This window comes from Rhinatrema bivittatum, chromosome 3 (assembly GCF_901001135.1).
Source record: "Rhinatrema bivittatum chromosome 3, aRhiBiv1.1, whole genome shotgun sequence".
Taxonomy (NCBI): Eukaryota; Metazoa; Chordata; class Amphibia; order Gymnophiona; family Rhinatrematidae; genus Rhinatrema; species Rhinatrema bivittatum.
In genome coordinates this window covers 484,140,202-484,165,884 of record NC_042617.1, presented here as the reverse complement: position 1 = coordinate 484,165,884, position 25,683 = coordinate 484,140,202, and the positions used below count along the sequence as shown (strand labels likewise).

The window sequence follows — 25,683 nt, the reverse complement described above, 5'->3', positions numbered from 1 at the left end:
GAATGTATTTTATGTTTCTAAAAACTAAGTATATTAAGAGAATGCAGGGTTATTCCGAATGACTACTTTGACCATTGCATAGTAAATTCTAATTTATTTTTACAATATTTTAGCTTGTATAAAGTATGACAGCAGATAAAGACCTCCATGTCATCTTACCTGCCTATTTTCGATATCTACTGCAAAACAACAAACCTTATTTGATCCCCAGCTTTTTACTTCACTGCTCCATCTGTAAGGATCTTCTGTGCTTCTCCATGCTTTCCAGATTTCCCTGACTTTGCTGCCATCACCTCCCTTGGGATGGATCCACTAATCTTTCTGTGAAAAAATCTATCTTTACATATTAAGAAAATAACATAATAAATGACAGCAGATAAAGACCAAAATGGCCCATTCAGTCTGCCCTGCAAGGTCTTTAGGGATGTTACATCTACTCCTCCTCATCTTTTGCCAATTCATAAAGATTACCCCAGGAAAGAAAAAAGTTACTACATGTTACACTGGAGTTTCATTTCCATCCTTTTGCTGCTAGGGATCCTCTGTTTTATCCCATGCTCTTTTGATTTCCTTCACCATTTTTGTCTTCTACTCTAGAAGGGGTTCTAGGCATCCACCACCTGTTCTGTGAAAAAACTATTTCTCACATTGCTCCAGAATCTACCCCCTGGAATTTGATATCACTACCCATAGTTCTACAGCTTCCTTTCTATTGGAAAAACATAGTTTCTTCTGAAAATTACCCCCAGAATTATTAATAAGCTCACATGATGTATACTACTAGGGTATTGCATAACTGTGCTTCTTTGAGTGCCAATTCCACTCAATTCAGTTCAATGTGAGGTGAATTATGTTTTTTATTGAGACACCCAGTAAAACCCATTCATTCATCTTGTAAGTGATATTTTAAAAAAAATTTTTGTTGCATCTAAAAATTGTTTATAACAGTCCTCAGAACAAACACAAAGCCCAAGCCCAACAATGGAATGGCAATGCTTCGTCGGGGGCTAAATTGCTAATCCTTGTGCAGTAAAGAGATATGCGACTGTAATCTAAAAATTAAAACCAACAATCAGGCTATAAATCACAGCATAAGCTTTTAAATGAGTACTTGTATTTTTGTCTTTGTTTTAGCATCCTCTTCGATGACTAACTGACGAGGTGGGGATTTGGATCTACAATTATTAGGTTTAGAACAGCATCACAAGGTCTAAATTCTGAACTGGATTTTTCTGGGGTAAAACGGTTCATTTTATTGGTATGATCCAACCAGCTGTTTGTCATTGTAGGATACAAACGTGTTGAAGTGCTGTGACATGATTAAGTCAAAGGTTCCAAATGCACAAGCGTATTTTCCTGAGATTCTCTACATTGGAAGCTGTGAGAGACGCCATGTCTGCTAAATGATATCTGGTGAATACAAGATAAGTACTGATTTAAAAAGTTGATTATGCTGTGATTTATGAAGTGACGTTTTAATTTTTAGATTACAGTCGAACTTATATTGGATATGTTCTTGGAGGAGAAGTCCTTAGCATGTGACAGGGTATCCGTGCCATTGGCCGGTCCCTGTCACATGGTAGGAGGAATGGACAGCCGGCGCCATCTTTAAAAATGGCGCGGGCCATCCAGCGCACCTACCATGTGACAGGGGCCGACCAATGGCACAGATAGCCCCTGTCACATGGTAAGAGCAAAGGGCCATCGGCGCCATTTTGATTAGTGGCAGCTGACAGCCCGAGCACGGGAGAATGCTTTCGGGACCCCCGCTGGACCACCAGGTATTTAAACATTTTTGGGGGGGGTCCGGAGGGTGGGGGGATACTAACAAACTCATTTTAAAGGGTCAGGTTGTGTTTTTAGGTTGTGTTCCTTCTTCCCGCCCCCCCCCCCCCCCATAATGATAAGAAAACTCACTAAATTAATCATGGGGTTTCCTATCGCTATCGGGGACCCCCCGATATCTGATGATATTGAAAATATTGGACGATATTTTCAATCGTCAGATAAACGATTCACATCCCTTCCCAGTATGGCATGTTCTTATGTTCTTAAGGATTAGCAATTTAGCCCCTGAGGAAGCATTACAATGTGAAACACCAGCCGTTGTTGGGCTTGGACTTTGAGTTGTTTTGAGGACTATTATAAACAATTTTTAGATGCAACAAAAAATTCTAAAAAAAAATCACTTACAAAGTGAATGAAGGGCCACACTGCCAGGCTTGCTGACCCCTTGATACAAATGTAAGCTGTGAGTTGCTTCCCTCCCTTCATTGTAATTGATTCTGTCTGGGATTCAACAGCTCTTTGTTATTGTTTGAGCAAACATAGAGCCATAGAACAAGCTGGAACTGGCTAACCCTGAGACTGGCACCAATTTGTTGATGGCAAACCTGGCTCTGGCTTCAGGGCACTCAGCACTATTTTTAAAGATCAAACCAGTGGGGAAGGAGCAACTGCAGATCTTTTCTGCCTCTTTCATGGATCAAAACCCCCGTGGAAAGGGTAAGTGTGAGCCAGGGAAAATCCTGGCTCCAGCTTCTTTGTGGGATGGGAGGGGCAAAGGGGGCCATGGAAGCCCCCAGCTAGGCATAGCCAAGGAGGACCTTGGAACCTGAAAAAGTGGCAGGGAGTCCCAGGTAGGATCCCTTTTTATATTATTCTATTTTTTGGGAACAAACTAAAAATATTCAAAATATCTTGGATATTTTCAGGTGAGTCTATTTTTGGTTCAATCTATCTGGAATGAACCAAAAATAGACTTTTTTGTTTCATAACCCATTTGTTTTCAAATGAATGTGCATCCCTATAAATCAGAACCAAAGTTCAAGACTGAACGAAGCACAGATATTAATGGATGCTGCTTACAATCAGTGCAGCAGAACTGAACTAATAGAAAGCGCAAACAAATCATCATTAGGATTACTGGGACACTTTACAAGGACATTACACTATGGATATGGTAGACTGAAACAGAGAAGTATGAAAAACTTTTTATGGCATACTATTGATTATAATTCTGTATATCCAGACCTGGTCACAACAAACTACAGGGGAAAAACATTGTAAAATGCTTATTTTTAGATTGTTGCAAGGGCAGGGTAATTTTCAAACAGCTTGTGGAGGGCTAAACATTGAGGGTATAAAATAACCAAAGATTTAGCCCAAAATTTCAAAATGTAACTTTCTGCATATACATTTACGTGCATATTTTTGAAAATGTAAAGTATGCGCATAAATGCTTTTCCCACCCATACCCCATCCCTCAAATGCCTACTGTGAGTGTGGGGAAAACAATGTATGCAATCGAGTTACAAGCATACATTTCTCTGAATAGCCCTATGGGAAGTTTGCAAAACCTGGCTTAAAGGCAGAACCAAGGTTTATGCAAGTAAATCCTTTTGAAAATTACCCCCTAAAAGAGGGCAAATTTCAAAGCCATTTACGTAAGCAAATAGCAATGTAGCCACATAAAATGACTGAAAATTGCCCCTCTTCAATCTATCTGAAAGTACCCATGGTGTTCCACAATGCTGCATATGGAGGAGAGTTTCCCAGGGGCATATTTTGTGAGGCATTGAAGAATAATGCATGAATGGATTTTCAAATTTATATGCATTATTTTCTATGAAAAATTCTAACCATTTAAAAACAAATGAAAAAGCCCACAGGTACTTTGTAGCTACATCCATTTTTTGAAATATGGTGCAAATTTTACTGTCTCCCCTCTCTTTGCTGTTGCGCTCGGCAGACCATGGGCCCATCCCGCAGCCCGCTGTGCTTACCTCCAGCTTGGGCTTCTCATTGCCATATACTGATGCTGTGGCAGACCTCCCTGGCAAGACATAGCCACCCTCCAGACTCCCGTGGGGATTACCCGATGTCAGCCTGCCTCTCCCAAGATGCCAAGACCATGGAACCTGTCCTCCTTAGAGCGTGTGCATGCTGATCTACTGCTATTTAAAGTACCAGCGGCAGGAATCCTGCTGGGGCGCTTCCAGATGACATCACAGCCATTTAAGACTTCCTTCTAATCCCTCCAATACCTCGGCAATAGGTCGTCTTGTCTTGAGAAGTGCATTGCCTGTGTTCCTGTTCATGATTCTTGTTCCTAGTTCCTGATGGTGCTAAGTGTGTTCCTGAGTCCCTGTATCTGGTTCCTGGTTCCTTGCACTTTGGTTGTTGTCTAAGTTCCTGTCTTCATGGTCAGTTCCTCCTCCATCTGTCTTCAGTGTTTGTCTTGCTCCTGTGATCCCTCATCTCCTCTGGCCTTCTTCGTTCCTTATCTCTGGGATTGGACTTCTAGCTTTTGACCTCAGACTTACTCCTGGCTTCATCTCAGATTTACCTTCTGGCTTTGACCTCATCTTTGACCTTGACACTGCTTGACCTCCACCTGCCCGTGACCATGGCCTGCTCTCGCTCCTGACTGAACTCTGCCTGCCCAGACCACTGACTGAACCACAACATCACTTGAACACTGCCCCGCTTTTATCTCAGCCTGAACCTGACTCCACTTGGTCTTCTGGTGCTGACCCGCACCTAAGTCCAGCTGGTGCTGACCCAGCTGACCCACACCTAAGTCCAGCTGGTGCTGACCCGCACCTGTCCAGCTGGACCCAGCACCAGAGGGCTCAACCTAAGGGGAACGAGGGCTGTTATTGATGAAGCTCCAGTTGGGCCAATGCTCCAGACAGCTCTGCCTGCCGATGGTGAGGACCTGCAGGGCCCTTCCCTGCAGGTTGTGCCAAATCTCCCTCAGCCCAAGGGTCCACTTCTGCATTATTTGCTGCCAAAATTATGGAATAATGGAGTCCTTTGATCATTTTTTATGGAATTCTTATATTAAGAATCTTTTGAAAAAATGTACAGCATGCTGTTTCAGGAATTTCCAATGTAGATATACTAGAGATGTGAATCGGAACTAGAATCGGTTCCGATTCCGGTTCCGATTCACATTGTGATTTTTTTTTTGTCCGACCCGATCAGGTTTTTTTTTTATCGGCTGCGCCCGAGCCGATAAACAAAAAACCCACCCTGACTCTTTAAAACTAATCCCTTAGCTTCCCCCACCCTCTCGACCCCCCAAAAAACTTTTTACAGGTACCTGGTGGTCCAATGGGGGTCCCGGGAGTGATCTCCCACTCTCGGGCTGTCGGCTGCCACTAATAAAAATGGCGCCGATGGCCTTTGCCCTTACCATGTGACAGGGTATCCGTGCCATTGGCTGGCCCCTGTCACATGGTAGGAGCACTGGATGGCCCATGCCATTTTTAAAGATGGCGCTGGCCATCCAGTGCTCCCTCCATGTGACAGGGGCCGGCCAATGGCACGGATACCCTGTCACATGGTAAGGGCAAAGGGCCATTGGTGCCATTTTGATTAGTGGCAGCCGATGGCCCAGGAGCAGGAGAACACTCCCGGGACCCCTACTGGACCACCAGGTACCTGTAAAAAGATTTTCGGGGGTCGGGAGGGTGGGGGAAGCTAAGGGATTAGTTTTAAAGGGTCGGGGTGGGTTTAGGGGTTATTTTTGTGTGCCATTTTTCCCGCCCTCCCCCAAAATGATAAGAGAACCCCCACGAACAATTTAGTGGGGATTTCCTATCGGTTTCGGGGAGCCCCCGATTTCTGACGATTTTGAAAATATCGTACGATATTTTCAATCGTCAGAAGCACAATTCACATCCCTAAGATATACCACTAGAGAGATATTTTCTTTTTCTATTAGGGTTATACATACAAGACAATACTTCAGGGAGGGCTCCGCATTTAGTTTGAAGTCTTTTATTAGCAACAAATTGTGTGGTATTGATATTGAATAAGGCACACTTCCCCTGGCTGATTTGAGTAGATGAAAAAGATTTGGAATATAGCAGGAGTGGAGAAACTAACTTGGGATCTGAAAGAGAAACCAGCTTACTTTTGGGATATTTGGACTTCTTTCCTAAAATGTTGTCAAATTATAGACAGACAGGGCCAGATATTCAGTACCACTTAGCCGGATAAGTTATGACTTATCAGGTTAAGTGGCTGCAACTGAATATCCGGCCACGGTAAATGGTCAGTACTTAACTGGATAACTACTTATCCAGCTAAACAGTTAGTTGGCTAAGTGGTGATCAGGACAGGGTTAACAAGGAGGAGCTACTTACATGGTTAACTTAGATGGTTAAGTAGCAATATTGAGACTTATCCAGCTTAGTTGGCTGGATAAGTTAGGCTACTATTGAACAAGTCTAAAGTTAGCTGGATAAATTTATCTGATTAACTTTAAATTATTTGGGGAAGGAGGATGGTGGTGGGTATTTTGGATTACTTTATATTAACGTGCTGTTCTTAATGAGCAACAGATCGCTTAACCTTTTTACAATGCATGTGGCTGTAGACCTGACCTAAATAGCTGATTATTGCTTATAAAACTTGGGTTTCAAATGTAGACATTCAAATGTGATCTTTGTTGCTAAATCATAATGCTATAAACGTATTTAAACTGAAATTTGGTGCAATGTCCATGGGTAAAAAGTTTCTTTGGACTTTGCAGCTACATGGCCATTTGAAATTTTCACCCTTAAAGAATTAAGTTCTCACCCTAGAAATCTAAATAAAAGGAAATAGCATCATTATTTTTACAAATATAATTGTTTGAGAAAAGCCCATATCTTTTTAAAGATTTCTTATGGAAATAATTTAAAGGCCATGCACAGAGCTGAAATTACGTATGGGGTGCAAGGGCTCCACTGCTTCATCTCCTCAGCCCTAACCTTTACTTTGTTTATCAGTGTAATTAGCACATTCTGTGCAGTTCCTGCAGGCCTGCAAGCTAGGGATTTAGGATTTTGCTGCCCCTAGGCACTTTTGGTGTTTTCACCCCCTGGCCCATCTTTTGTAAGGGTCTGTTAGAGGGTAGCAGAAGATTGAATTCAGAAGAACTGGAAGGTAGAAAATCTTAGCCAGTCTACTGCCCCTAAATGTTTGTCGCCCTAAGCACAGACATAATCAACCATGTGTATGAAATGTGTTTTGAAATGACCATACTATATTTATATATAGTATATAACTCACAATACTTAATTCTATGATATTCCTCTGTCTATTAGCACTGTTCTAGCTCTGACTGCTTGGGAAATGCTCTCCACTGTATAATACATGTATGTTTGCTGAACAAAGCTGCTTGGGATGGCAAACATATACATGGGTTCAGGTGAGACAGTGCAGCGGGTGGCCAGATAGAAAGAGAATACCCATAGCTGGAGAGGTAAGAGGTGAAAAGGGAAAGAATGCTAGCATTGGGCTGGGGAGACAATGCTGGGTTCTGGCTGGGGAGCAGAAAGTTGTGAAGAGGACCTGTGATTCTAAATGAAGTATTGAACACAGAGGGCCTGGTGCTCTAAAACAAAGTACAGTGCACAGGAGTGCTTAGAGCATAGTGGCTTGTGAAAAGGTATGGATCAGAAGCTTCATTGAAGAAAAAACATTTCAGGTAGAGAGGAAACTGTGAGTGAGCCTGGTTGCAAGGACAACCAGAAAGTGGTAGGTTTGAACTGGATAAAGAGAGAAGTTCTTCTGGGAGGTAGATAGGGATTTAAAAGTGATTATTATTGCTGTTTATGCAGGCTTTTTTTTTTTTTTGCCTTGATAAAGAAAAACTGGAAGGAACATTGGTGCAACAAGGCTGTGCTGAGCAGGGAGTGGCCCTGAAAAGCTTTCAGAGTGGTCTGTGAGTGCAGCGAATGGGAACAGGGTGAGGTTCTCTTCCAGCATGCAAGCTACTCTGCAGTTCAAGGTGTGCAGCTGCAGGAAAACCTGGAGCAGTTGGGATACTGCAGCACCAGAATGTAGCAGTATGAGGCATGGCAAGGGAGCAAATACCTAGAATGGCTGGACAAGGAGTGCCACCAATTCCTGGAGAAACTGGAAAAGTTGCTAGCAGAGATGTCCCATGAGGTGACTGAGGCATGGCAGCAGTCTGAGATTGGTGCTCCAATGGTTCTCATGAGGAAGACCTTGTAAAGTGCCCAAACACTACCAGGAGTCCAGAGACTGCTTCTAAGAGAATCCCATAGAAGGGAGTTGTGAAGAACCCTGAGAGAAAGGTTACAGAGAGCTTTGGGGAGGGTGACACAAACTTCCCAGGAGCGGATAGTATTGAGAAGTTGGAAGTCAGAGCTACAATAGGTCCTGAGGAAGACCCTGTAGGGTGCCACACACTACCAAGAGTCCAGAAACAGCTCCCATGAGAAGCCCAGAGAGAGAGGGCATGAAAAGGACAGCAACAGAGGAGATAAAGTGCCAAGTGAGAGGTACCATGACGACCCCAGTGAGTGAGACTGCACAGGAGAACCCAGAGGAAGGAACTGCAGAGAGCCCAGAAGGTGGTGCTGTGGAGAACCCAGCAAGTGAGGCTGAGGAGGACCAGTGACTGGCATGGATGAGTGGCCAGAGAGCACTGAGTGGATACCAAAGGAATCACCAATAGAGGCACCACAACCAGTCCAAGAAGTTCTGCTGGGATGGAATTTGAAGAGGCATCAACAAGAGACTTGGTTAAAAGACTAGGGGGTTGCAGGTGGTACATTGGGTGGTGGTAGGGAGGTCTAGGGTTACCATGGGAGGTGGGGGTGAGCATAACCTAGAACCCTAACCCCAAGATTAATTGGTGGGTGGACAAATAAGAAGGGCTGGTGAGGAGAGATGAGGTGAGGTAAGCACCCTGACAATATTAAATATCTGTTTTAAATTATGTAAACTGGGTAACCAGAGCCTTCATTAATTATAGCTTGGCTAATTTATATCAAGCCATGCTTTTTCAGAATGGACACTTAACTAACCAATAGGCTGAAGATACCATCCTTCACTGTCATGAAGTCATTAGAAAGCAAATAAATCAGTAGGAGTAGAAAGGAAACAAGTAGACCTTTGTGAAAGAAAAATAAGCCTTCAAACCAATATGACTCTTATTTCCCTGCCTTTTTGGAATTAGACATATATATTGATTGTTCACACATTTATGGGAAAGTGATCAACAATCATGTCTGACTGGAATGCAATACCTTGCTGCTATACTTTGAAGTATACAGCAGACAAAGCACAATGTCAACCACTTTGTGAGTTTATGTTTAAATCTATTTTATTAGATTTTAAATACAAACAATACATCTCGGAAACACTGGGTGGTCCTGATTGGTGCCCCAACAATACCAAACCCTAGTTACCCCACTGAAACCCCCTCCCCCCCCCCCCCGGAAGGCAATAACGAAATGTGAGTAAGTTCTCAAATGGGTTTGAAAGCGATAGGTCCAGCAAAGTCATTCTGAATCATGCTCCTTGTCCAATGAGGGAGAGACTGTATCTAGAGATCCCAAACTGGCAAGAAGGTCCTGGTCTTCTTTGTTGTATCCACATGCTCAACGTACTTCTCAAAGAGGCATAAGTTATGAACCAACACATGCCATTGAGATAATGTGAGGGGGTCCACCTTAATCCAGTTTTGCAGAATAGCTTTTTTCCCCAGTAAAAGTACTTTACGGATCCACAGTTTTACAGAAGGTTTTCCCACTGCTACCCCCAACAAGAGATCGAACAATATAATCTTGGGACAGAGGGGTAATTGAATTTTTGTCACATGGTATATATACCTCACTATATTCTCCCAGAAACTCGTGATATGAGAACATGACCAAAAACAATGACCCAAAGTACCCTCCACCTGAGTATACTTTAAACACATGGCTGTAGTAGTTAACCAACATTTCTGTGCTAATATCTGAGAGACATAATATCTTGCTAGAAATTTATATTGCATTTCTCACAAGTCCATCCAGCTAGTAATAGACCAGAGTCTACTGAAATACCATACTTGGTGCTCAGCAGGAAATTGGAGCCCCAGTTCATTGGCTCACCCTCGTAGGGAAGACTCATAGGCCTCCTTAGGTTTACACTCTCTGATTTGTCTATACAAAAAAGAAATAGAGAGTCGGGCCGGGTCTTCAAAATCAAAAAGATCTGTCAAGAATTCCCTGGGCGCTTGAGACCAATTGGACACCCCTAAGGATTGTATGTAATGGCGTACCTGCACATATTGAAAGTAATGTTTAGCATTCAAGGAAAATTCTACTTGAAGATCAGGAAAGGATTTTATCTGACCCACATCATTTAGATAACAAGAAAACACCTGAAGTAGCCCAAGTGGTGAGTACTCAGGAGTAAAGACCAGGGGGAAAATTCACATTGCCTGTTAATGGCAGGAACTGGGAGATAGTAGACTTAAGGCATAAGAAGGAGCATAATTGCTTCCAAGCATGCTTGAGAGGAAGAACTAATATTCTACTGATAAAAATCTGGTAAAGGCTGAGCGAGATGAATGTAACACTGCTCCCGGGCTGAGGGCTCCTAAGTAACTATGTTCTAAGTGCAGAGAAACATAATAGCCTGTAGTGAAAAGTCAATCAGATACAAGGCGTAAATTAGAAGCAAGATTATAAGCTCTTATATCACCGAGCCCCATTCCACCAGTATCCCACTTACTCATTAGTGTTATACTGGGCTTCTTTCCCCTCCAAAGGAAATGTCAAAGCACTCGGTAGAAGTTCTGGATGTCTTGGACTTTTAAAATACATGGGAAAGTTTGAAAGAAATAAAGCCATTTAGGTAAAATAAACATTTGGAAAAGAGCTGTTCGGCCTGTAAGAAATACTGGGAAATCATGCCAATTTCGTAAAAGTGATTGCATATTCTGTAGTAGCTTATTAAAATTGGATCAGTAAATGCAACTCAGATCAGCATACAGTAAAATCCCCAAGTACCTCATAGATTCTGTGACCCAGCGCATAGGGAAATTTGCCCCCCAGAGTTGTTGCATAGCTGGTAGGGGTGTGCATTTGGATTGACCGCATTAGTAAAACGCAACTCATATTTTTTTTTTACTTAAAAAATTGATTCGACATAAACGATCGGATTTCCCACATATCGAACATAGATATGTTCGATATGTGGGAAATCGCGATTGTTGAGCCAAAATAAAAATATAAACCCCCTCACCCTCCTTAATCCCCCCCCCCGACTTACCACAACTCCCTGGTGATGGAGCGAGGAGTGAGGACGCCATTTCTGCAATCCTTGGCGAGAAGCATGTGACGTCAGCGGCACGTCGAGTGACGCCGGCGTCACGTGATTCCCGGCTCGTTCGCGCCGGACGGCTCGTTCGGCCCAAAAAGAACTTTTGGCCAGCTTGGGGGGGCCTCCTGACCCCCCCAAGCTGGCCAAAAGTTCTTTTTGGGCCGAACGAGCCGTCCGGCGCGAACTCGCCGGGAATCACGTGGCGCCGCGTCACTCAGACGCGACGTCACGTGATTCCCGGCAAGTTCGCGCCGGACGGTCAGGAGGCCCCCCCAAGCTGGCCAAAAGTTCTTTTTGGGCCGAACGAGCCGTCCGGCGCGAACGAGCCGGGAATCACGTGACGCCGCGTCACTCGACGTGCCACCGACGTCACATGCTTCTCGCCAAGGATTGCAGAAATGACGTCCTCACTCCTCGCTCGATCACCAGGGAGTTGTGGTAAGTCTGGGGGGGGGATTAAGGAGGGTGAGGGGGTTTAATTTTTTTTTTTGCACATATGTACATATACCCAACTCATTGGATTTTTTTTATGTCCATATTGGCCGCAAGTGGGACCCCCTTTCGGACATAAAAAATATGAACATAAAATTTTGCTCTGCACATCCCTAATAGCTGGAGAGAGTGTTAGCCCTTTTGATTTGTCTAGGTTTAATTTCATCCCAGCTAACAAGCCACAGATGGAAATTTCCTTAAGAAACTCCTCAAGGGACTGCATGGGGTTGGTGAAGTGAAGGAGGATATCATCTACAAAGGCTGCAAGTTTAAATTCAGAAGCCAGACCTGCTTGCATTACTACAGTGATTCCCTCAATGGCATTATTAGTTCAAAGACTGCATAAAAGAGGTTCTAAGGCTAGTATAAAAGTAAAGGGGATAGAGAGCAGCCTTGCCTTATACCACACCCCCAAGAGAATATCATCGGAAAGATAAGCATTCACTTAAAGAGCTGCCCTAGGGTTATTATAAAGGGTGCAGACCGCTTGTGCAAAAAATAAAAAACCAATACCATAGGCCTGCAAAATTAGCATAAAAAATAGCCATTCCAGCTTGTCAAAGGCTTTTTCTGTGTCTAAACTCAACACCAACATCTGCTTCTTACATCGACAGCGCCATTCCATAGAAGCTAAAACCTATGGATATTGGTAACACTATATCGGCCAGGAACAAAGCCAACTTGGTCTGCCCCAACCAGGACAGGAATGTATTTGGCTAGCCGTGTGGCTAAAATCTTGGCTAAAAGTTTAACATCAAAATTTAAAAGAGAAATTGGGCAATACAAGACAGGCAGTTGTGGATCGCAGCCCTCTATAGGCAATACCATAATCATCGCCCTATTTGGTGCTAGCGGGAATAGTTCAAGTTCTGTTAATGTCTTAAACATTTCTCCTAATGGTAAAGCTACCTGTTGAGCTAGGATTTTTAAAATTCGGAGGGAAAGCCATTTAGTCCTGGCACTTTGGATAATTTGGTAGTTTTAATGGCATCTAAAATCTCTTGCAGCTGAATAGGCTGGTTCAATTGAGTCAATTAGTCATCCGACAACTCAGGGAGGGAAAGTCAGGACTGTAAGTCAGGACGTCAACTGGCTGTGCTGTGGGGCGTCAACTGGCTGTGCTATGTATAAGGCCTGATAATATTCCCGTAAAACCTGACATACTGCCTTACCAGAGTTCACAAGTTTCCCCTGAACATCCCTCATAGTGGTAATAAATCGAGCACCTGTCCACCTTTTTACTAAATTAACCAGAGGTTTTCCTATTTTATTACCAAAATGGTACAACTTGAATTTATAGTTCATAGTGCCTTTCTTCGCCCGCTGATGTAATAAGGTATCTAATTAATCCCTAATTGAGGAATAGGCAAGAATATGTGCAGGGGTGGGATCTGCTTCCATTAGCCGTTTCACACAGGTGAGTTGTTTTTCAAGAGCTAGTATTTCTATAATAAGGACTTTCTTATGTGCAGCCATATACAAAATTATGTCGCCTCGCAGTACGACTTTGGCAGTTTCCCAAAATAAGATGGGAGATTCCTGATGGCATGCATTAGTATCTATGTAGAGATCCCACTGCTTCTTGAGATAACTGCAGAATCCCAAGTTGGAATAGAGATGTTTGGGAAACCACCAGGCTGAATACCTAACAGGCCCACCCACACGAGTGCGTGATCCAAAACTATAAGGGATCCTATGTAGCATCCTGAACTTGAGTAACCAAAAGCGTACTAAGCAAAAGGTAGTCGATATGGGAAAAAGTATGATGGTTTCGGGACACGTGTGTATTCTTGGACACCTGGGTTCAACACTCACCATATGTCCACTAATTCAAAATTTTTGCAAAGGTAGTTAATCCCGCTACCTGATTTCATGGCAGGGCCCCCACTAACAGAAGAATGATCAAAGTGTCTATCATGAACATAATTAAAATCTCCACCTAATATTAAGGGTGTATCATTGTATGCTAAAATCAGGGTCGCAAGCTGGACAAAAAGTGATGGTCATAGGTATTGGAAGCATAGATGTTTCAAAACACAATAGGGTGTCCACAGATTGTACCTTCCACTATCAATAACGCCCCCCAGAGTCTGAAATTACCTTAGAATCCACAAAAGGAACTTGTTTCCCAAACAATAGGGCAACACCCTGCTTCTTGAGTACTAGACTGCGCAGAGTATACCTTCCCCACTGATTGCTTGTTCAACTTAGCATGCTCAGTTAAATCCAAATGTGTCTCTTGAAGCATAGCTATCTGAGCTTCCCAATGTCGCAAAGTTTGGAGACATTTATAGTGTTTAATTGCACAGCCCAAGCCCCCAACATTCCAAGTAATACAGTGAATAGCAGAAGTCATCTTTATAGCATTTGAGAGAGAATATATAGTAAAAGAGCACACAGTACCTTATTAAAGGGTTGGGCCCCCCAGCCTAGACCCGTCCTCAACTGAACTCACCTCGACAAATAAAATTTTTTTGAACCCAATAACTTCTCCAATGCCTTCCAGAGTCATAGCTCTAATTAGAACCCCTCCCCTCTTTTCTCCCCCACCCTCCCGCCTCCTATAACCAACAAGAATCCCACTATAAAACATGGTACAAACCACAAACTAGCTAAAACAGCTAGAGAGGTTGTATGAACCACTTCCCCCTCCATCAATGCAAAAAGAAACAAGAAGTGGTCTCAGGAAAAAACACAACCATAATATGTAAGAACATGACTGCTTTCACAGGTAATCATATAATGACATTTCAAAAGCATCCAACCCTACAAGAGGGTTCTTATGCCACTAGATCCACAAAATGGAACAGACATGCTCATTTAAGGGTGAAAAAAAGTTTGGGCCTCTGCTGCAGAATCAAATGAATGCCTGGAATGCCCTTCCAGAGGAAATGGTGAAGACTAAAACTGTGAAGGATTTCAAAGGAGTATGGGATAAACACTGTGGATCCACAAAGGCTAGAAGATGGGAATGATGAGAAGAGCCATGGGGGTGGCTTGCTGGAATGGAGGCTACTATCTGGTAATTACTACCCTTACTCAAAAAGCCTTCACATGGTTAATGCAACTCCAACATTGCTCTCTGCTTCAAAGGCAAGTGGAAATGTGGAAAAGAGGATTTGATTTCAGACAACAACCAACAAGGACTGAACTACACAGTCTGGATAAACAAATAAGCGTGGGGGTAGCTTGCTTATTGCGGCGGTTACTACCCTAAACCAATTAAGCCTGATACATCACTTTGAATGCATATACAGCGTTGCTTTCTGCTTTAACGGGAGGGAGAAATGTGGAAAAGAGGATTTACATTCAGACAACATCCAACAAGGCATGGATCTGTGCAGTCTGGGTAAACAAGCATCGGGGTAACTTGCTTAATGCGGTGGTTACTACCCATAACCATTAAGCCTTATGCTCACCTTTGATGCAACTCCAACAGTACTCTCTGCATCAATGGCAGGGGGAGGCAGGAAATTTGAATCAAACAGTTACCAACAAGGGCCCTGAACTTGGTGGTCAGTCAAACAGATAAGTATGGGAAAATAAGTGTGGGAGCTTGCTGGGCAGACTGGATGGGCCGATTGTTCTTTTTCTGCCATCATTTCTATAATTTTCTATGAGAAGCATTCTGGAGGGTTACTCATAGCTTGGCAGGGAACTGGAGAATAAATCGAATGTAGTGCTTTATAAGCATTGAGCACACCAGTCCAAACTCCCGCTGTTTTGCGGATACTGCCGCAGAATAATCAGCAAACAAGAGAATTGGGTGATTTTCATACTGCAGAGTACCTTGTTTATGATAGCATCACAGAAGTTTGTCTTTATGGAGGAAATTGAGAAATTTAGCTATTACAGACCTAGGTTGGCCTGAGTCAGAAGATTTCCCCTCTAGGCGATGGCATGCTCTATTATGATAGGCCCGAGGGAGGCAGGCATTTCCAATGCTTGAGGCAACCAAGCCTCTAGAATGGTGCATAGGTTACGATCGGAAATGGCCTCCAGTAGTCCTATAAAGCTCAAATTGTTGCGTCTCGATTGATTTTCGAGATCTTCAAGCTGATCGGAGGCCTTCACCAGAGATGCAGTTTCCACAGCCACGTTCCAAAGACTGCACCCTTTCATCCACCTCCGTACGATGTGTCTCCACTTCCCCCAGCCTGGTGCTGTTAGCGGCAAGAAGGGTTTGCAAGTTGTCGAATCATTCATAAATCACCCCCATTTTGTCATCCAGGGCTTGCAAAATTGTACCAGTTGCATCAGCAAGATTGTCTTCACCAGCTGCCAGAGATGGTGGGCTGCTGGTGCCCAACGCCATCATAGATGTAATACGGTTCTTCTTCTTTCTCACCGGTTTAGCTACCATCCAGTATGCCAAACAGCGCTAAAATGCCCCAAAAAGCCGCCGGGTAGATAATGGGAGCACTTGCTCAACTGTGGGTTAACAGAAGACCACTTAAATTAAAAGAAAAATAGGTAAAGGAGGAGCAGGGCCCTGAAGCGGCACAGAGCATGTCTGGTCGCTCACATCACACCACGTGACCTCCACTTTGTGGGTTTAATACTGTAAGATACTATTTGATTTATCCAAACCCTAAAACATTTTTAACAGTCCAAATGTTCTTTTGATAACATAATAGTATATCATAAGAACATAAGAAATGCTGGGTCAGACCAGGTCCATCCTGTCTCTGATAGTGGCCAGTCTGAGTCACAAGAACCCAGAAGATCCTAAAAAGTAGATCTAATTCTTGTTTTTCACTTCCAGGGATAGCAATGGCTTTTCCTACTCTCTTTGGCTAATAATGTTTTATGGACTTTTCCTGCAGGAATCTGCCATACAACATAACGGCATCAGCCTCATGTTGACTGGCAGCCATTTTTAAAAGCTGGAGCTGAGGTACAAGATTAATTGGGGTTTGCTCCTGCCTCTAGAAAACCCATTGATGGGCTAAGAGATAGAGTGGAAGGAGGTTAGAGGGGCCATGGGGGGAGGTAGGAGGAGGGGGATTTTCATTTGGTTTTGTTTTCCTTTTTTCTTGCTTATTTCATTTTAGGTAAACAAAAAAAAAATGAAATAAACAAGAAACAAAAGAAAAATACAATTTTAAAATACACATGTAGTATACTTCATTCCTTCACTTACATTCACACTGGACTGAAAAGACTTAGAGGCTAAGAAATGTAACTAGCTGACAAGCTTGACAAGGCCAAGTATGTTATAAGACCTGCCTGTCAGAGGATCAATGCCATCTTTAATTTCCTCACATAAGGCTATAATGCCTTTTGAGTTGTATATGTGGATGACTTGTCTCAGACAGGCCCAGCAGAGTGGCTTAGGGCTAAAAATCACAAATATGGGCCGCTGCATGGCTTTTCTTTTGATAATGGGTCTTCCTAAGGTTTCCCCTGTCTCCATTGCTATTTTTGGATTCTCTCCCCTCCTTTTCTTTCTCTCCGTCTTTGATGTATTTCTTTCTATCTTTTCTCCCTTTGCCTCAGATGCCACAATTCAAACACAGAGGCTTCAAATTGATGAGAGAATTCAGGTTTATCCTAGTATGAACAGTTTGAAAATTGCCTTCTTAATTATCAATTTATAGGTTTGTTTGTGGTGCTGTATGCAAGGGTGCTTTACACAGAACAAAAATGTATCATTTTATATCCACGGAAAGTATATTTTAAATGGCAATTGATCCTGCATCATCCTTTGCAAGCTTTTGCTATTTGTTTTATAGAAATGTGCTACTGTTTCACAAAATTATTTGACAATGAATTCTATGACAAAAGTTGTCATAACAAGAGAAAACGGATGAATTTTTACAAAATTATTTCATTCATGAGAAATGTATCTTTCACATATCCGTACAAGTTTACCAACTTACAATTTCAATGTAAAACAGACCCAGAAACCAGGTTTTGTTCTGTTTGGAGCTTGCAAAAAGGATAGATTTTCAGAAGGGTACAGTCTGCTAAACATTTGATTTAGTTGGCTAGACCTGAGCTTTTGAAAATTTACCTCTGCTACGTGGCTAAATATAGCCACCTACATTCATTAGGAAGTAGTTCATGAGACAAACTGTATTTGTTTCATTTCATGTTTCTGGGGTTTCTTTCATTGCTTTTTAAAATTGTATTTTGTTTCGTTTCAATACTTATGCCCATAAAATGCTCTTTATGCATGCAAAGATGATTTAACTTGCATTTAAAAAGTTAGGCTCGTAAGGCAGCAAAACAAAAGAGCATGAATTATATCACTATTAGGAAGCTATATTTAGCCAAAATGTCCTGTGGTTGGGTTGGGGTGACATGAATTTTCAGTGCTGACCGGCTAAGTCGAGCTGCTAACTCTGAGTGCAGGTACAGTGGGATGAAATCTATCTTTGACTTTATATCTTATAGCTTATATATTTCAAAGAATTTTGAACTGCCACCTAAACTGCAGATGAAACTTCTCTTAAAAATAGCTGCTTGTCTATCCTCTGAGCACCTTCATGAAAATTCACTCCGCACATCTCCAGCCAACAAACAGCAATCTTGCTTCCCAATATTGAATCCAAAATATGCTCTTCCACAGGCATACACAAAATCAACAAGCCTTACTTTTCCACATGTGAGCAGCTTCTCATTGAAACTAAACATTTTACTATCGGGTAACATCTTCTTTTCTGCCTTTAGAGTAGCAAAGAATGGGAGAGCTTTCTGCTAGTCTTTCTCCCACTCTTTAAATAAACTCTCGTATGTTACCTTAACTATACCTTAATATCTGTCCATTTCTCCTGGATAGTTGACTAAATGCAAATCATACATCTGTTTTTGAGATATTGCAATACCATTTACAACATTTTCTCTCTCTTGCTTTCTTTGTTTTCTGTTCTTTTCTTTTTCATTTCTCTTTTTTTAATCAGATGTTTAATTTTCTGTCACTTAACAGATGTTCATTTTCTATGTTGTGCTGCGTGGCCTTACTTCGTGATTTGTCTTTTTGCTTTCTAACAGACGAATGCAAATGCTCCCTGTGCATGGTCTGAAATTCTTCAACCTTTCTTTTTTTTTTTTTATTGTTGGAAATTTGGTACAAGACAAAAAGATAAAAGGAGGAAGATTTTCATTTGAATGTACAAACTATACTTTATAATCTAGAGCAACAACTCTTACAGTCCTGCCTTTAAGAAAGTGAATCTATTATGATGAACATAAATGATTACCCATAGCGAAGAAAGGGATTCCCAGCAGAGTGGAGTTATACTTTCCATCCATAATGAAAAATATCCCTGCCGCAGTGACACTGGAGATGCAGATGGTAAGTACTCCCAGCAGTCCCAGAAAAGGCTTACTGCGAAGGCAGTCTTTCATGGAGCTAGAAAGCGTTGCAGTCATCAGAATCAGCACCAGGCTTACCAGGATCTTACTCTGAGACAGAGAAATTGTTTTCTGAAAGTCCTTCAGCAGGCTGAAGGATGTTAGTGAGTACATATGTATGTTTAGGTGTTCTTTTTGCATTTTATAGATAAGTCTACAGAATTCGCTCTCCCATTTCTCACTAATAAGGTCTTGGATGGCAGAGTCGTAGGTTTGGAGGTAGTACGTCATTTGGACGGCCCTGGCTGACTTCACTCTCAGGTCCTTGCTGTTTGGCACTTCCAAAACTCCGCCAAGTTGATGTCCAATGAAACTATTTCTGCCATCCTTAAAAAAAAAAAAGCAAAAACATATAATTAATGGATTAAAAACATTTTTCAATAACATTCTTTACAGTTACTGAACTTCATTTCAACTGCTGTCTTTATCTTTGACTAGTCTATTGTGCACAGAAAGCCTCATTTTTTGTGCATATATATATATCCAGTTTACCTTCCTGTTAAAATCTTTGCTGAGTATTTTCAAAGTGAATATACACATGTAAGCTTGCTCTGAAAATGCTCTGGTAATTGGCTGAGTGTGCACACATCCACTTGCATACATTTACACCTCCTCTTTGGAGGGCGCGACTTATGCATGTACACTTCATGTACACTTTTTAAGTGCCAACTCTGCCCCAACTTGGTCCCCAGAACACCTTTCCTCAATGCATGTAAAAGTTTACTTGAAATTGGGTTACATGTGTATTTTAACCTGCCCTGAGCCTGGGTCAATATTTATAAGAATAGCCATTTATGTGCATAAATGACTTTGTAACTTACTCTCTTAATGTTTGATGTAGAAAATGAATGTGATGCAGAATACAGCAAATTTACTATGCCCATATTAAAAACAGCATGACTATGCTAATGCTGCTGTGCTAGGCAGCTCAGGTTTCATTGCTCCACAGTGCCTGGCCCAAAGTGAAAGGGACAGTTAATATCAGGAATTCCTTTCTCAAAAGACACAAAAGGGCTTCCCAGCCTGCACACTCCAACTCTTGACCCCCTATCCCCTACAAGCATCAAAAGACCTCTGGGAGCATACTCCTACCTTCTGAACATTCTTGACCTATACGCTCCATCCCCATACAAAGAAAGCACTTTCAAGGCTTATATCTATACATTATCCATCCTCACAACATCAAAATGATCTTCAATGCCTTATTTTCTCATCCCACCATGACATCAAAAGGGCATCGCCGACCCTCCACCCACCTCTACAAATCAAAAGGACCTTTAGAATAGAAACTTGCCTCCCAAACTCCACTCAACCATCTAAACTGTCTTCTGGATCTTCAACAGGAAAAGGAAAATGGTGTCCTTTTTGCCAGCAAAAGCATTAAAACCAAAATTGTACCACTAGTACAGTGACATTCATGCTAAAACCCTTTGATTGTCATGGAGGGAGTAGGTACATGTTCTTTTGATATAATGTGGATCAAAACAGAAACCCTTTTGATATTTGTAGTGAGTGGGCCAGAAGGCCCTCTGGAATAGGGGTTGGGGTTTGGGCCTAGATCTCTTTTGGGTTATCAGGGAGTGGGGAATTTTTGGACCAGAGAGTAGAGGAGCCAGTGGTATGTGCTAATGTAGCCACTGACAAGAAAGTCAACTATAGCATTATTATAAAATGGGCGCCATTACATTTTGTTTTCATTCAGGTTATTTGCTTGCACAATAGCATAGCCATCAAGGAGCTGGGAGTAACAATAATGCAAACGCAAACAGTGCATGTTGTTCCTGGGCATTTGCTAGAAAATATTTAACATGGGAATTAATGCTAACATTCTTTTGTATATAGATTCTAGATAATAGCTTTGACAGAATTTCCAAGTACTAAGCTGACATTGTATAAAGTAAATATTGTCAGAGTAGCCAATGTCTGGCTCAATCTTGTTGTTCAGGGTCTGAACCAAATGTGTACAGTGGAACCAACATGCCCTACAGGTGAAACACTTAACTGTGAAGTAGAAATAATGCCGTGTTAGCACGCAAAGATATTTTGCATGGAAAACGGAGATAGAAAAATACTAAATAGATTTAAACCAAATAGTAGAAAGTATTTTTTCACGCAACATAAAATCAAACTATGGAATCTGTTGCTGGAGGACATGGTTGAAGCAATTAACATAGTGGGGTTCAAAAGAGGATTGAACAAGTTCCTGAAGGAAAAATCCATAAACTGTTATTAGCCAGGTTGACTTGGTAAAACCAGCACTTGTGACTAGACTAGTCACTGTTGGAAATAGAATACTGGGCTGAAAGGACTTTGGTCTGACCCAGCATAGCACTTCTTATGTTCTTATATACTATATATGGTTTTCATCATAAGGAGTTGTGCTGATGTGATCAGAAAGCCTCAAGAAAGAAGGAACAACACACTCAGCAAACTTAAGCTCACTTCCAGGTTAAAACTTATCTAGGTAACCATTAAAGTCCCACCCCTTCCTAGAAAGGTCAGGTCTGGTCTGTAGGATGTCCTTTAACTATTGGTCCTCTAACAGAAAAGTCAATACTATTGTCTATATTTCATTTGTGCTCCTTGTTTAAGTTTTATTTAAGGGATAATTTTATAACAGTTCACATAAATGAGTCAACAAATATGCGCATAACTTACACCAATTTTCAAGATGAACTTGCATGTACATGCTTGCTTTGAAAATTATCCACACAGAATTACAACAGTTAATTTGTATGCAGAATATTGTTGTGAAAATTTATGCAAGGGGAGGAAAACTTTCAAACCTACATGGGTCCAATCAGATTTGATATAGTATTTTAGAATCTGCGTGGATCCATCTGTGCAGATTCTAAAATATGTGTACCGATGCTCCCTTAGGTATGTGCTTTATATACATGCGATATTATGCACATGCTCAAGAATTTTTAGTACACACCTACATTTTTGCACACTTCTGATTTTGCTGAGGCAGGCTTATTCCAAAATGGTCTTTTTGCAAGATAACCAAATTTCATCACTAGGGACTTGGCCAGGCTGGCATTCCCGGTGGTGAGGGAAAGAAGCCCTCCTATTTATTATGTGTGTATGTGGGGGGGAGGGGGGGGTGTTGAGTTGGAAGTAGAGGGTGGGGATGGGGGTAGAGGATATGGCAAAAGTGAAATAACTTATACTGATGTGTAAATGGATGACAATGATCCATGGTAAAAATGGGTCAAGGATGAACTGTAAAAAATGGAAACATACCATTGAGGCAGTCACAGAACCATCAATATTGAAATAAGAGAATTTTATTCCTAATTCTCCTCTATATAGATTGAGGATCTAAAGAAGAAGGCCCAGGAGCTGTGCCACAAGGAGATGGAATGGTTAGACCAGCTTCATGTAGGCCGGAGGTAAGTTCCCTATAGATCCAACCGGTAGAAATCAAAATGATATTTCTATTTCCTGCTTCCATTACAGGCTTCACTTTTGTTCTGCCACTCAACAATACCCTGTTTCTGCCAATAACTGCAAGAATCCTCCTTCCTTCTAAAACCCCTGGGTCATGGCCTGCCATATCATTTAGCACATTTTTTAATGAAATTCACAGGCCAACTGTGAGTAGAGTGTTAGAAACTATCTATGCCTTTTTTCCAACAAGGATCTTTACCTTGTGGCTGCATCATGACTATTGATGGCTTGGAATCCAATGTACAATCCAACACATACTTCACAGCCACTGGGGCTACCTCTGAGCCCTTATCACTAGGTAGACACCCTGCTGTAAAGGACCTTTGTGCAAAAGCCAATTTATCTCTGGGAATCTATATATGGCCTTGCAATCCCTTACAGCAAATGGGTGTTCCACAGATTGAATCACGTCTTATTACCTCACCTCTCTCATAAATGGAATACACAGTTTGTATCATACTACACATCACATATCTGTGCATACCAGTTGATGGCTTGCCACACACTTTTGTCTCTATTCACCGACACCACCAGTTTAGAAAAGGAAGAGCACTCAGTTCTTATTTATTTATTTATTTATTTATTTATTTGTTTATAAATGTATGTATCGCTTATCACCATTTCTAAGTGATTTACAAAATACATTCATAAATTGGTAAAACAAACATGATAAGTCAAAAACAAACAAATCATACTTAATAAAGCAAACATAAAACATAATAAAAACCTAACCATAAAATATAATAAAACATAAAAACATAGTAAAACATAATTAGACATATTAACATAATAGAACATAATGGGGTAATTCAATTGACTCTGTTACTAAGAAGGATTTTAACCTACTGAGGGCTTGCTGCTAAGTGTATGAACTAAAAACCTGCTCAAATGGTTGCTGTTATGTGTAACATTACACTTAGCAGCAAGATCTCAGAAGGTTAAGATACTTCTTAGCGTTAACAAAGTCAATTGAATTGCCCTATTACGTTCTATTGTGTTAATATGTCTTATTTTGTTTTATTATGTTTTACTATGTTTTATTATATTCTTCCTGCTGGATCAGCAGTTGTGCTGGCTGCAGATGACCATCAATCACCACCACCAGACCCTGCACTGGTGCATCAGCCACACTCCCTTACTAACTAGCAGCTACAGGCCTCAGCCTAAATCAGGTGCAGATTCCTCTCCCCTCATCTGTAGGGCCTCCTTCCTGTTTTGCTCCGGGACCTCTGGACATATTTCCTAAGGGTGCCTAGTCATTGTTGGGAAAGAGAAGTATGCAGTTCACAGGGAAGCTTCCCCTGGATTCTGGCCTACACCCCTTGGCTACAGAGGTAGACTCTGTGGCTGAAGCACCAGCACCAAGCCCAGAGGTCCAGGATCTAGTGGCTATGGGTGATGTAGTTCAAAAGATGCAGTGATGGGGAGGATGTCCACAAGATGTGCATTGGCTTCAGGCGGCCAGTAGATCTGATGGAGCATCTTTCCCAGGCTCAAAAGGACTTCATGGCCACTCTTGGGTTGGTGGGCACTAGGTGGCCACCACCACCTCCAGCCCACTAGGCCCATCAGGACCTGTTCTCCAGAAGTTCCCGGGTCCTTTTATTTATATAGATAGTTTTCTTCCTAGGTTTCTCCACCCCTTCTACCTTTTTTGATTAGTATTTGTACATAGTTTTAAAACTTAAATATTTTTTAAATAAAAGTTCATTTAAAATTTAACTTTCATGTGTGCCTTCTTATGCATGCTAAGAACCATGTCCTCTCAGAGTCTATCCCATTTCAGGAAAGCCTATTGCACTCATTCTTGCACCTATGCTCTGGCCTGCATGTAGCTAGGCATGCAGCTCTTTCCTCTGACCTTTATTCTCCACTCAATTATCCTTACTGCTGCCTTAGTTTCATTCCAGGTTTTTTTTTAGCTCAGCATTCTATGCTTAGCTCCCTTGAATGGGTAGTGAGTTCAACATATCAGAGCTGAAAGTCATCACTTAGTTCTTACCTCCTCAAAGTGCCAGAGATATGAGTATAGCCCAATCAGAAACAATGTCATAGTCTATAGAGGGAATTGTCTTATCAGTTTCACCATTACTAACATCACACAGTGAAGCTGAAATATAATGGCCCTTTCACCAACAGGAAACCTTTCAGCAGGTAGGAGCTCTTATCAACAGAAACTGTCTGCATCAAATTCTAATCATTCACCTCTTTTTCCCCAAAACTGGTTATGTCAATAAAAGAAATAGGGTACAAAATCAGTCTTAGCCCATGGTATAGACCAATCTTGAGTTCAACAAATGTATGAAGTACACGTAACTTCTATCTTTAATTATCCTTAATTTCTCCCTGCTTAAAATAGCTCTTCTCCCCATTAGGGGCCAGATAACCTTTAGAAGATTCTCAGTTTCTAGCTGTAAATCTGTGCCAACACTTATATTTCTAGATGCACTACTTGCTAATGGAGGTTAGCCTGTCAGTAAGAGGTGGCCCCTCTCTCTACAAGTCATGAAGGCTAAAAGAGTATTTGAAGTCTTTCATGTTAAAACTCCAAGCTGTAAGCTATCAGGGACTCCTAAATGTAATTATTACATCTTCCTCTCATCCATCTGCAACCCTTATAATGGAGAAAGACCGACACAAAGCAAACCTTCATCGTTAGAATGAAATTACCTGAAGCTGGGTCTCAACTGTCAGTTTCCTCAGCTGCTTCCCATCCACACATAAATCACGCTATGTGAAGTATGTTTGGTAGATATGTCAAAAGAATGCTCTTTAGAAACTAACACCCAGAGGTCATATATATATTTATTTATTATTTACTTATTTATTTGATTATTGTAAAAATTTACAACCTACAGATAGCCTAGATTTTTAGTGGGGTCCATACACTTACAAAAAAGAGTGTTTAGTGGTGATTGAATGGCATTGCTTTCTATGGTTAATTACCAGCTTCAGAGGTGAAAAGCTAAGGCCAATAAAAGATAGGAAAAGGCTTCATATCTTCATCCACACATTTCTTGACATCCTTACACCCAATATTGAGCATACTGACCAACTTTACACACAGAAAATAAGGTAAAAATATGTGTAAATCACTTTTAAAAGGCACTGTGCATACCACTGTGCATACCATATAAGATGTCCTAGACCATCATGACCTCCTTGAAAAGATGCTCCCCTTTCCCATAGCTGAAAATTAGGCTTTCTAAGCAAGGATCCCCTTCCTCCATACATAATGCAGTTAGGAAGATAGGCTATGAG

At 41.5% G+C, this 25,683-nt stretch overlaps 1 protein-coding gene across 1 annotated transcript in view; it reads right to left on the bottom strand.

The window, feature by feature from the left end:
- The window catches only part of PTCHD4 (patched domain containing 4), a 208,640-nt gene that overhangs the window by 138,594 nt on the left and 44,363 nt on the right, over positions 1-25,683 (bottom strand). Inside the window, 1 exon segment of the mRNA XM_029596049.1 lies at positions 18,816-19,296. Within this exon segment, the coding sequence (XP_029451909.1) occupies positions 18,816-19,296 (481 nt within the window).